The sequence below is a fragment of the Xenopus tropicalis genome, chromosome 1 (genome assembly GCF_000004195.4).
Source record: "Xenopus tropicalis strain Nigerian chromosome 1, UCB_Xtro_10.0, whole genome shotgun sequence".
Taxonomy (NCBI): Eukaryota; Metazoa; Chordata; class Amphibia; order Anura; family Pipidae; genus Xenopus; species Xenopus tropicalis.
This window is the reverse complement of record NC_030677.2, coordinates 185,612,702-185,626,315: the sequence shown is the minus strand read 5'-3', so window position 1 is coordinate 185,626,315 and position 13,614 is coordinate 185,612,702. Positions and strand designations below refer to the sequence as shown.

Sequence of the window (13,614 nt, the reverse complement as noted above, 5' to 3'; positions counted from 1 at the left end):
GCCTAGTGGTATATACAGGGGTCTGCATGGAAGAGCCCAGTGGGATATACAGGGGGCTGCATGGAAGAGCCCAGTGGGATATACAGGGGGCTGCATGGAAAAGCCTAGTGGTATATACAGGGGGCTGCATGGAAGAGCGCAGTGGGATATACAGGGGGCTGCATGGAAGAGCGCAGTGGGATATACAGGGGGCTGCATGGAAGAGCGCAGTGGGATATACAGGGGGCTGCATGGAAGAGCGCAGTGGGATATACAGGGGGCTGCATGGAAGAGCGCAGTGGGATATACAGGGGGCTGCATGGAAGAGCGCAGTGGGATATACAGGGGGCTCATGGAAGAGCCCAGTGGGATATACAGGGGGCTGCATGGAAGAGCGCAGTGGGATATACAGGGGGCTGCATGGAAGAGCGCAGTGGGATATACAGGGGGCTACATGGAAGAGCCCAGTGGGATATACAGGGGGCTCATGGAAGAGCCCAGTGGGATATACAGGGGGCTGCATGGAAGAGCGGAGTGGGATATACAGGGGGCTACATGGAAGAGCCCAGTGGGATATATGGCTGCTTGAGAGCACTGGGATGTACATGGGGCTGCTGGGGAGCTCAGTTGTTTAGCAATGGGGCAGATCATGGTAGAGCGCAATGTGATATACACAGAGCTACTGCAAGCGGACAGTGAGATATACAAGGTGCTGCTGGAAAAGCACATTAGTAAATACATAGGGCTGCTGGGGCAGCTCATTGTGATATACATAGAACTAGTGGAAGAGCGCAGTGTGATATACATAGAGCTACTGGAAGAGCACAGTAGTATGTACATAGGGCTGCTGGAAGAGTGCAGTACAGTAGTATGTACATAGGGCTGCTGGAAGAGCACAGTAGTATGTACATAGGGCTGCTGGAAGAGTGCAGTAGTATGTACATAGGGCTGCTGGAAGAGTGCAGTACAGTTGTATGTACATAGGGCTGCTGGAAGAGCACAGTAGTATGTACATAGGATTGCTGGAAGAGCACAGTAGTATGTACATAGGGCTGCTGGAAGAGTGCAGTACAGTAGTATGTACATAGGGCTGCTGGAAGAGCACAGTAGTATGTACATAGGGCTGCTGGAAGAGTGCAGTACAGTAGTATGTACATAGGGCTGCTGGAAGAGCACAGTAGTATGTACATAGGGCTGCTGGAAGAGTGCAGTACAGTAGTATGTACATAGGGCTGCTGGAAGAGCACAGTAGTATGTACATAGGGCTGCTGGAAGAGTGCAGTACAGTAGTATGTACATAGGGCTGCTGGAAGAGCGCAGTAGTATGTACATAGGGCTGCTGGAAGAGCGCAGTAGTATGTACATAGGGCTGCTGGAAGAGCGCAGTAGTATGTACATAGGGCTGCTGGAAGAGCGCAGTAGTATGTACATAGGGCTGCTGGAAGAGCGCAGTAGTACATAGGGCTGCTGGAAGAGCGCGGTAGTATGTACATAGGGCTGCTGGAAGAGCGCGGTAGTATGTACATAGGGCTGCTGGAAGAGCACAGTAGTATGTACATAGGGCTGCTGGAAGAGCGCAGTAGTATGTACATAGGGCTGCTGGAAGAGCGCAGTAGTATGTACAGTGTCGGACTGGCCCACCAGGATACCAGGAAAACTCCCGGTGGGCCCAGGTGTAAGTGGGCCCATCTACTCCTGACCATTTGGCCTGTTTCATGGTCATTCCCTAATCCTGAATGGGAACAAGAGGATAAATAGATGGAAGAATACATGCTAGCATGTAAGTAAAAGAGACTAGGAGAATAAAGAGGTTGGGTTAGGAAAGGAGGAAAATTACTTTGAAAAGCGGGCCTAGGGTGTAAGGTTTTCTGATGGGCCCCTGGGTTCCCAGTCCGAACCCATATGGCTGCTGGAAGAGCGCAGTAGTATGTACATTGGGCTGCTGGAAGAGCGCAGTGTGATATACATAAGGCTGCTGGGAGAACATAGTATATACACAGGGCTGCATGGGGTAGCGGAGTGATACAGGGGGCTGCTGAAGAGTGTTGTGGAATAGACATAGGGATATTGGAGGATCACAGTCGCATCTATTTAGACACTGGGTTGTGCAGCTACTGTAGAGCACAGAATAATCTACAGCAAACTGCATAGAAAGCACTGGATGCTGTTTCACTACTGGGGAACACAGTATTAACCAATATATAGGCAGCTACTAGCCTGCAATGGGTCCACTGTAATCTATAGTGGGTGGGGTTGCACAATGTCATTCTTGGTGGAAGCTGGTGCACTCCATGATTGTCCATTTCTGGGGGAATGTCATCTAGTGTAGGATGGCAACTACAGTACAACACTGTCCCACTATCATCCAGAATATGGGAGGCTTGCAACTGTCACCCAGCGCTGGCAGGCTGCTGTGGCAGCAGATTGTATGCCTCTTGCAGTGTGCAGTGTTGTATTCTGTTTCTACAGGGGACACTGTATTTTCCACCTTTACCTGACTTCATCCCAGCCGAGTGGGTGACTACTACCTGCAGAGCAAGTTCACACGTGACTCTCACACTCAGGATGGGCCCTCACTGTATTAGTGAAAGAAGGGTATAGTTAAACTATAATCAAGTTGAATCAATCAGTAACTTTATTAAATAACAAAGTTAGGATAATGATGCCACATTATCCTGCAAAGTCTATGCAGCTCATTGTGTAATATTAGCAGAAAGAAACAACAAATGCAAAATGTAATCGGCTCAAAGAAGGTTAAACCTTGTTAGATGAGAAGACACCCACAATGAATTGCATCTAGGAGAGGGGAGGTATTGAGCACCAGGGCTGCTGGTGTAGGCAGTGTCATTCAGTATTGTGCATCTGATAAGGGAAGCGCAGTGTTATTCAGTATTGAGCAGCCAGGGCTGCTGGTGTAGGCAGTGTCATTCAGTACTGTGCATCTGATGGGGAAACGCAGTATTATTCAGTATTGAGCAGCCGGGGCTGCTGGTGTAGGCAGTGTCATTCAGTACTGAGCATCTGATGGGGAAGCGCAGCGTTATTCAGTATTGAGCAGCCAGGAGTGCTGGTGTTATTGGGCACCCCCCAGTGGTTTCAGCAACTATAATCATAGGGTGGTGTCTAAAAATTTGGCACCGCTAGTCATATTACCTTTTCTTGTCTGTTGGGTCACACCCTGATAGTTTCTTTTAAGGGGATTATAACATACATAAGGGACTAGGGGAAGTGAGATGCTGGCAGCTAGGCAAGACTAAGCTGCATACGGAATCACAGCCAGATGCTAATCTGAAATACCGGATATACTCGAGTATAAGCCGATCCGAATATAAGCCGAGGTACCTAATTTTACCTAAGAAAGCTGGATAAACTTACTGACTCAAGTATAAGCCTAGGGTGGAAAAAAATAAATACCAATAAAATTACATTAAATGAGGCATCAGTGGGGTATATGTTTTTAAATATTTATTTCAAATAAAAACTGTAAACTAGCTCTGTAAGTGGAGACAGAGGGTGCTAGTCTGGAGGGACCCATGGCACCCGACTCGAGTATAAGCCGCAGGTGACTTTTTCAGCACATTTCGGAGGCTGAAAAACTAGGCTTATACTCGAGTATATACAGTAACTATAAATCTGGATTGTGTCACCCTGGACAAATATACAGGATCCCACTTAGGATCTGATTTATTAACAATGCTGCAATTCTGCTTGTCCTTCCTCCAGTTGCAATATTCCAATCAGAAGCCTTGGCCCATTTATCACAGGGTGAAAACTGGAACTGTATTTATAAGAGAAATACCCTCCCAGTTTAACTGTTTCTTAATTCTTACCCATACAGAGAAGGTCTTTTATTCAGACTGACACCCTTATGAACTACAGAAATGCAGTTTCTTTTTACATACTAGCATACTCCCTCTAGTGGATAAGAAGAGGAAAGCTGTTTTTAGTAAAATGTGTATTAAACTAAGCACAATAGTAAGAGTGTAGAAGAAACTGCAAATATTAAAAGAAAAAATAAAGTCTAAAAATGAACCTCCGCAAAAAAGGTAGTCTTCACAGCAATAACAGTATATTTTATACTACTCCACTGGCATAACCTTTTAGCACCCCTCCCTTCTCAGTGCTTTATTGGGCCATATTACAGAGCATTTTGAAGAACAAATTAAATTGCCTCGGTTACACAGACACATTTGTGTATCTGTGAGCATTGACTGCTGATATAGAGTATTGGTGCTCAAAAGATATATATTCCTGTAACTGCTTATAAAGAGCTCACTTGAAAGGAGCATGCACAGGATTTCTGAGGGAGTATTTCAGATTTAAGCTATAATAAAAGCTATAACTATTGTTAGGCTTTCACTCTATTGTGCAAAATGGAGAAGATGATTGCAACATGGTGCACTACAGAAGTACCCAGAGTAAACTGTAAAAAAGCACAAGCCCAGGGTAAGCTAACAGATCAGGTAAGCTATTATAATCACTGCCTAACATTTGGCACCCCACAGTAATTATAAATCTTTTTACCTTTAAGTCCATGGTACACATATATTCTTTGTTGGCTTTCCTGGTTTCTCAGCCTATATAAAATTGACTCCAAAAGCGGAATCCTTTATACAACACTGATGGCTGCTCTGACAGTTGTTAGCAAACAGGGTTGGACTTGGGGGTGCAGGGCTCACTGGGGCTACTGCCTCAGGGGCCCCTGCACACCCCAATGGGCCCCAGCCGCAGCTTTCACTCCCCCTGTAGGGGACGCCACCACCCGTTCGCCCCCCTCCCCCAAGTGCGGGTAAACTTACCTTTGGTGCGTTTAAATATATAAGGGGATCATATAATAAACTCTCTGTAGGTTGTTTCCGCGATCATGAGGGCATCCACTAAGGGCCGTGGCAGACGGGGAGATTAGTCGCCGCGCAAGAAATCTCCCTTGTCGCCAGAGACTAATCTCCCCGATATGCCATCCCACCAGCTTGAATGTAAATCGCCGGTGGGATAGCATATGCGGCGCCGCAATTTTCCCAAAATCGGGTTGGATGGCTTTTTATCAAGTTAGGAGATAGGAATATAATGTGTGTAAGGGCTGTGAAAGACAGGGAGATTAATCGCCACGTGACAAATCTCCCCGAAATGCCAACCCACCATCTTAAATGTAAATCGCCAGTGGGATGGCATACGCGGCGCTGCGTTTTTCCGATATCGTGGAAGTTCGGATATGCCATCCCACCGGCGATTTACATTCTAGCCAGTGGGATCGAATTTTGGGGAGATTAGTCAAGGGAGATTTGTCTTGTGGCGACTAATCACCCCGTCTGCCACGGCCATAAGGCATTTGAGAATTGGAGTCTTGACTGGAAAAGAGCTGACTTCTGATAGTTTGTACATTGTTTATGTAGTCTGCCAAGCTATGAAGGAAACGGCAAAAAGCAGAATCTTTTCAATCTGCTTTCAATTACAAATACACTTAAAAATAACTTTACAATCATTAAAAGACTATAATTGCTTTTATATTAGAAAGTTGCATAGAATTAAATTGTGTTTCAGATCAGCAGTTTTACACACAAAAACAATTATTGGTTACAAACAATTTAAAATAATTAAATTGAAAAAAATAATACCACACCAAACAACATACGGTGCATCCTAGTGCCACAAGGTCCCCATGCCCAGCCCTTCACGCCATTGGCCACTTCCTCAGAGGAGCACTTCACAGATAAGATGATCTCTGCCTACTGTGAAAACATAAACAATCATAGGAGCCAATGAAGGTGCTACCTCATGAATTATACAGCTCAAACATGTTCGCAAGATCTGTTATCAAACTATTCCATCGTTATTTATTAGCCTTTATTAATATAGCACCAACATATTCTACAGTGCTTTACAAGGCCAGAACATACTAAACTTGGACCCCACTATTGCAAGGCAGCGGCACTACCCATTGTGGCATCATACTGCCCACAGCAACACATCCTAAGATCATTGGCAAACATCCCAGCATTTTGCCACCCACCTGGTGCTCTCTTGTGCATTTACCAAATGGCACCATGGAATCTTGAAAAACCTATTATTTTCGTCTGAGTGACATGAATTAAACCATCCTTATGTATAACTGCAACTTTCTACAGATGTGCTAGTGGTGTGGGATTCTCTTTATTGGTAAAATAATGAAATAGCAAACTGTGATAGACTCTATTGAAAGGGAAAACCAGTGGTTAGTAAAAAACATCTATCAGTACAGTTCTAACAAAAAGTTCTCCCTGCATCCCCGGGGGGGGAAGCACCGCTGGACACATGACACCTAACTATTGGCATGTGACACTTAAACGCTACACCGACAAGTCCCGCCTACCGCACAAGACTCGCAGCCGCTGATTGGACAATGCGTAGTGTTGAATGGTATACCCGGAATTCCGAGCCGGTTCAAGCCACGCCCCCACTTGCTGTCTGTTCGGCGCCGTGTCAGTGCCTGGAGCTTTCTGGCCATCACGTGACCGGGCTGCTGACTCTCTGGGCCGTCTTCCGGGGCTAGAATAACTAACTGCTGCTTCGCCTCTTGGATTGACGTACCAACATGTCCGGCTTCGGTGGGGCGCCGTCTTCTGCCAGCACTGCCTTGACTTATAACCATAACCATTCTGGCGGAGGAGGTGCAGAGTCCACCGAACTGGCACAGGAGGCAAGCCCAAGTGGCAACTCCACACCGAGTGTATTCGGACTGTTCAGCACCGACCTGAAAAAGTAAGAAACGGGAAAGGGCAGGGAAACAGAAATCAGGTATCTGCAACCTGTGGCTCTATCTGTTGCTGTACTACATTTCCCAGCATCCCCTGAGGGATCCTGAGCGATAGCTGTAGTATCACATTCTGCAGGTTCCTGGTACAGTGGCTGCATGTTTATTCCTGTTGTGGGAAACAGTTTCTCCTATCCAAACCCTGTTATTGATTGCATGGGGCGGAGGAGTGCAGTGGCTTTCTGGGCAACCCTTGATACACTGTATAATGACCTGCATGGCCATCACTATCTAGGAACATTACCCCTGCACTTCCTTCTTCTTCTGCGCTACATTTTAAACTTCCCCCTAAAGTGAGTTTTTTTTGCCTCCTTCGCACTCACTCTAGGAATTTGTATGATTTTGGAGTGTGTGCATAATAGCAGTACATTACTTTATAGTTAAGTCTTTCTTGTTACCCACTTGTGGGTATGACTCTTGGGTGGTACCCAGGCCAGCCATGTAAAATAAAGGGATAGAATTAGGTGCAAGTGGCGGTGGGAATTATTGTGCTGCGCAGATCATGACCATGTCATTTATTGATGATGTTTAAAGCCTATCGGATAAAAAGCCCATGTTTCCTAATGCACTTCTTGCTCCATCTGGATCCCAGTTAGGCCTCATGCTTCCCAGTTCAGAATTGACTGATTGTTTTGTACATGATGTCAGGGGATTCCCATGGCTGTCACATGATTGGCATACTGCAGATTTGCTCCAATCCAACCACTTGCACTAAGGTTCTCAGAACACATAACATCAAGGAAACTAGTTATAAATGTAGATTGCTGGTCAGGACTGAACGGTTTTTAACAGGGAACTCCATCTTCTGAACCAACCAACCAACCAAACAACCAAAAGTTGTTAAAGAGCCCCACAGAACACAGAATCCCTAATATACACTGTATTCTGTTCCTTCAAAAAGTTAGAATAAATACCACTTTATATGTTGAAATCCAGCTGCAAAATAGTTCTTTTCTGCTTCTTTGAAATCCTGGCTGGGGAGGAGGGACTAAAACACTGATGTTACAAATAATAACAACTTCTCCACAGCATACAGGAACTACATAACCAACAATGCATTGCACTGTGATGTCCCTTTCCTTATTGACATCATATGTGCAGGGAATTGTGGCATTTGGAGGATGCAGGCTGAAAACAGCAGTCAGCCAGATCAGCAGGGGAACAGGGCCCTAGGTTTAGGGAACTGTTCCAAACTATTTATTACTTGAAAATATGTTAACTTTTCAAAAAGCTTAAGTTGTGTTTGTTTTCCTTTAATGAAATTAGTATGGCCCTTTGACTGGATTTTCTAATAGTGACCTTGTATTTATTCTTAATTCTAGCCTTAATACTGGGAGCTGCATGACTTGTATCCGTCTGCATTTTTATGGCATTGGCAGTCCATTTGGTATAGCTTCTTACTGTGCAAACCATTAAATTGGTTCTCATTCTCAGCCAAATTACAATTTTTTTGCATAATAAAGAAAATGTATTTCTAAGCAACTTTTCAATATATATATGTATTATCAGTTGCGTTAAAGTTATTTTCTTAATGTAATTACAGTTGGAAGCAGAATATAACTGCAGTGTGAAGCAGCCTTAACTTACCCCTACTGTGGTTCTGAACAGATCTGAAGTCGGTTCTTCTTAAGGTCGGTGCTGACTTCTTCTGCATTGTTTCAGGAATCAGAACGGAAAGGAAAAAGCAAATGCTGCTTCACATTGCACTTTAAAACCTCTGTGAACTTTTAATAAATGTATGTTGGACAGTTGCTTAGAATTGCATTTTATTTTTTAATGCAAAAACAGCTTTTGGGTGGAGATTCTCTTTATAATTGAATCAGTTTTTCAGGTGAGCTACCCCTTTAAGTGCTGCAGCTTACAGTGGGTGACACTACAATATAAGAGCCAGTTCAGGTGCTGTGCGAGTGCTCCAAGAGGGAGTCTTTGAGTTTAGTTCTAAAAAGACTGAGGGAGGATTCTCTCCAGAGGAGTTCCGGAATGTCTAGAGGAATTCCAGTTATAAAGAGCTGTATGGTAGAAAGGTTTAAGGTTTAAGAATGGTAATAATAATGGGGGGGATGCAAGAAAGCGGTTGCTCTGAGAGGAGCGGAGGAGTCAGCCAGGAACATATGGAAACAAAAGAGAAGAGATGTAGTGAGGTTATATAGTTAAGTTGGGTTGAAAAAAGACCAAAATCCATCAAGTTTAACCCTTCCAAGTGAACCAGCACACACAAACCCTTACTGATCTATCTATACCCGCATGCGAAACCACCCCCCTTCCCATGTGAACGTGCATATTCACGACCCCCCCCCCATTTGCGCGTCCATTTAAACTCCTTTATGGAGCATTGGGGAGAGGTCCCCGTTGCTCCGTATGTGAGTAAAATTTCAGTGCAGCTTGGGTGGCACGCTGTCCCCAAATTTGTGCCGCCCTGCTCACCGTGAAAAACCCACCTGAACTGCTTTTAATTAAAGTTCTGTTCCTCTAATATAAAAGAGTGGCCTCTGGTGCACTGATCGATCCTTTTTATGGGAAAAAAGAACACCCCCTATCTGCCTATAATCCCCTCTAATGTACTTGTACAGAGTAATCATGTTCCCTTGCAAGCGCCTTTTTTCCAGAGAAAACAACCCCAACCCTGACAGTCTAACCTCATAGCTTAAATCTTCCATCCCCTTTACCAGTTTAGTTGCAGTCTCTGCACTCTCTCCAGCTCATTAATATCCTTCTTAAGGACTGGAGCCCAAAACTGCACCGCATACTCAAGGTGAGGCCTTACCAGGGACCTATAAAGAGGCAAAATTATGTTTTCATCCCTTGAGTCAATGCCCTTCTTTTTAAGCACTTTATTTTCTTTAGTAGCCACAGAATGACACTTCCTGTAATTAGACAACTTGTTATATGCAAAAATCTCCAGATCCTCCTTCTCCATTAAGGATCCCCCCAACACACTCCCATTTATATTATTTCTAGAAAAAGTGCATAACTTTGCACTTATCAACATTGAACCTCATTTTCCATTTTGCTGCCCAAATTTCCAATTTTGTCAAATCGCTCTTCAAAGTGGCAGCATCCTGCATGGAACTTATAGTTTTGCGCAATTTAGTATGGTCGGCAAAAATAGAAACAGTACTTTCTATGCCCACCTCCAGGTCATTAATAAACAAGTTAAAAAGCAAAGGACCTAGGACTGACCCCTGCGGTACCCCGCTAACAACACTGGCCCAATTATAAAGTGTTCCATTTACCACCACTCTCTGTAATCTGTCCTTCAGCTGGTTCTTTATCCAATTACAAATAGTATGTTCTAGGCCAATATTAATCAGTTTTATCATTAACTTTCTGTGCTTCAGCAAAATCCAAGTAGATGACATCCACTGCCATTCCAGCATCGAGGTTCCTGCTCACCTCCTCATAAAAAGCAATTAAATTAGTCTGCAAGATCTGTTATGCATAAAACCATGCTGGCACAAACTTATAGTATTGTGATTTACAATGTATTCAAGTAGCCTATCCCTTATTACCCATTCCACAAGCTTTCCTACTACTGATATCAGACTAACAGGCCTATAATGTTTAGAGGAATGAAGGGCTCTAAAGTTTGTTGTTAGTTTGTAAGTTATTCTTCGTTTTATGGGAAACCACGATAAGGGCTTCAGTAGGGGAGGAGCCTGTACTCTCTTGGATGAGAGGAGGAGAATTCTGGCAGCAGTATTTAATACAGACAGTAATGGGGAGAGATGGGAGCTAGGGAGGCCAGTTAGTAACAAGTTACAGTAGTCTAGTTGGGATAGGAGGAAAGCATAAGCAAGCATCTTAGCGTTATGTGTATGTGTTTGGATTGTGGGAGGAAACCAGTCTACCCACACAGGTAAGGGGGGATCAGGCAAACCTAGAAGCACATTGCTGTAAGGCAGCAGTGCTATCCTTTGTGCCACCGCTGTCTGTCAGAACGCACTCTATGGGTAATGACTGACAGGGTGATTGCAAACATTTTGCCAGCCACTTTATTCCTACTGTCTTGTGTACTAAATTTTGCCCCTCCACTGAACTGAATGGTGAGCATTTCCTTAAGGGCTATAGCATGCATGTAGATTTCATTGCTACTACTGGATTTAAATACCCATGGCTAGTCATTAACCAATCTGTCCCATTTCGTTTTGCCGAAAAATTTGCAAAATGGCAAATATTTGCGAAACTCATTTAAGTCAATGAGTGTGTTTTTTGCAGAAACTTTTTTCATCCTGCGCAACTATTTTTTTTTTTGCTTTCATGTTCATTTTTTTTTGCAGTGAAACCTGGTGAGAAATTTCTCTCATCACTACCCTTGTCTCATTTGGGTTAGCAGTGAGAAGCACAGTGAATATTCCTGCTCTTTATATCCATTGAGCACACTTGGGGCAGTGACTTAACTTTATAATAGTCACACGTGACAAAAAACCCGTTATCCAGATTACAGGAAGGCCACCTCCTATAGACTCCATTTTAATCTAATAATTTTAAAAATAATTTCCTTTTTCTCTGTAATGATAAAACAGTACCTGTACTTGATTCCAACTAAGATATAATTACTCCTTATTGGAGGCAAAATAATCCTATTAGGTTTATTCAATGTTTAACTGACTTTTTGTAGCCTTATTTTTATCAGGTCCCGAGCATTCTGGATAAAGGGTCCTACACATGTACTAACATTCAGAAATGGGTTTTGCCACCTGTGCCTATTGCCATTGACATCAATGGAATTGGGCACTGTTCACACAGGACAGATTTTGCCCAAAAAATGCACATTTGAGTGGCCAAACTCATTTGTACCCTGTACCCCAGAAGCCTTACGGCTTAGCATCAAGGGACATTTTAATGGGATATTTTCACATTCTGTCTTTCAGCCAGTTAATATAATGAAATCATTAGTGCCCTTGTGTTTGCCATTTAGATGAGCTCCTCTTTGTGCCAACACAGAATTACACTGGGTAATGAGCCGCGAGCAGGATGTTTGTGGCACAGAGACAGACATGGAGGGATGAAAGAGTAACCTCCACCTGTAATTACTCACTGCTCACCTCTGAAAGATGGCACCAGGGGCAGGCCAAGCCGACCGGGTGCCCTAGGCAACCCGGTCGGCCAACTCCGCCCACCTCCCCGAACAGCACATGCGCGCCAATACACAGGAGGAGGTGCAGGGGGGCGGGGCGGTTAGTCGGTCATTGCCTCCGCCGCTAATGACAAGCGGCGGAGGCAATGACAAAGTAGAACTAGGGGTAGGCAGGAGAGGTTTGTGCCTGGCGCCCCTCAATCGTTGCGCCCTAGGCAGCTGCCTCTTCTGCCTACCCCTAGTTCCGGCCCTGGATGGCACCGGTACTGGCACTGCCTTGTTAGAGACTGAGCTGTGGGAACAAAAGCAGCTACACTTATTGGATTCATGTAATAAGCTGAAAGGGAGGGAAAAATCGGTACAGGTATGGGATCAATTATCTGGAAACCCATTATCCAGAAAACCCAGAATTACAGGAAGGCCATCTCCCATAGACTCCATTATAAGCAAATAATTAGTGATGAGTAACATTTTTTCGGTAGGCATAGACTTGCTGCGAAATTCCGCATTTTGCCATTGGCAATTTTTTTTAGCAAAAAAACAAAAATTTGCAGAGTAAGGAAAAAGTTGTGGGTGCGTCAAAAAGAAAAGTTGCCATCTAAGTTGCGATTGCGTCAAAAAAAGTTGCAGAAATCAAAAAAGTCATGCGGTAGCCGCATTTTGCAAATTTTTAGCTGTTTCGCTAATTTTTCAGGGAAGCGAAACAAGACAGATTCGCGCATCACTACAAATAGCTTACATTTTTAAAAATGATTTCCTTTTTCTCTGTAATAATAAAACAGTACTTGTACTTGATCCCAACTAAGATATAATTACCCCTTATTGGGGCAGAACAGCCCTATTGGGTTTATTTAATGGTTAAATGATTCCCTTTTCTCTGTAATAATAAAACAGTACCTTGTACTTGATCCCAACTACAACTGAGCATGTACACCAGTCTTGGTCTCGGTACAGGAGCGAGGCATTAAGGGAATTTTCTTGACACAGCTCAGTGTTTTTTTTTCCTATGAGGCATCTGATCTTATGAATAGATGAAATATGGGGAGACTTAAAGGAGAATGCAAGTCAAAATTTAAAAAGCATACTGCCCAATAGTCCTCCTATTGTTTAGTAAAAACGCCTCACTTTTGGCTCACCTAATCAAATATTTACTCAGTCACACTTACTTCACATTTTCTAGAACAGGCAGCCATCTCTAAAAAGGTATTCTCCCTTCCTTTCCCTCCTTGCTTCATACTGCACATGTGTTTCATTCCCTCCCCCCCTCCCCTCTGCCAGATCCGCTTCTGATTGGCTGGTGGGCATGTGTAGCTCAGAACAGAAGCCAGGATCAAGTTACACACATGCTCAGAGAATAGGAATGCTGCCGCTGGCACCTACAGGAAGGGGAGAGAGATTTCAGTGATGTCACTGTAGTCTTCACACTGCTGTAGGCTGCCAGCACCATATCTCAGAGAAGCAAGCAGGGATCTGGGAATTTAGATATGCACTAAGTACTTAAAAATAATGCCTTTAGACTTACTTTTAATTTATATTAACCTTTCATTGTCCTTTAAGGGCACTATTGAGACAACTGAAGGTATGCCTGCAGCTTGAGATTAAATTTTATTAGCCTTTCCTTCTCCTTTAAGGTATGGAGATCCAAATTACAAAAAGACCCCTTATCCGGAAAGCCCCAGGTCCCAAGCGTTCTGAATAACAGGTCCCATACCTGGATTGGCTATTAATATTATTGTGGCACACAAATGGAACCTCTGTTCTGCACTGC

At 43.9% G+C, this 13,614-nt stretch overlaps 1 protein-coding gene and 1 long non-coding RNA gene across 2 annotated transcripts in view; one reads left to right on the top strand and one right to left on the bottom strand.

The window, feature by feature from the left end:
• Positions 1-5,461: 5,461 nt before the first annotated feature.
• LOC116407875 lies at positions 5,462-6,413 on the bottom strand. Its single transcript, XR_004220581.1, has 2 exons — positions 6,329-6,413; positions 5,462-5,708 (listed from the first exon to the last, which is right to left on the bottom strand). It is a non-coding gene; the product is annotated as an uncharacterized LOC116407875 (long non-coding RNA).
• An 18-nt stretch (positions 6,414-6,431) lies between these two features.
• The window catches only part of ap3b1 (adaptor related protein complex 3 subunit beta 1), a 144,607-nt gene continuing 137,424 nt past the window's right edge, over positions 6,432-13,614 (top strand). The window contains exon 1 of the mRNA XM_012967364.3: positions 6,432-6,717. Within this exon, the coding sequence (XP_012822818.3) occupies positions 6,551-6,717 (167 nt within the window). The 5' untranslated portion in view covers positions 6,432-6,550. The remainder of the gene's footprint in view (positions 6,718-13,614) is intronic.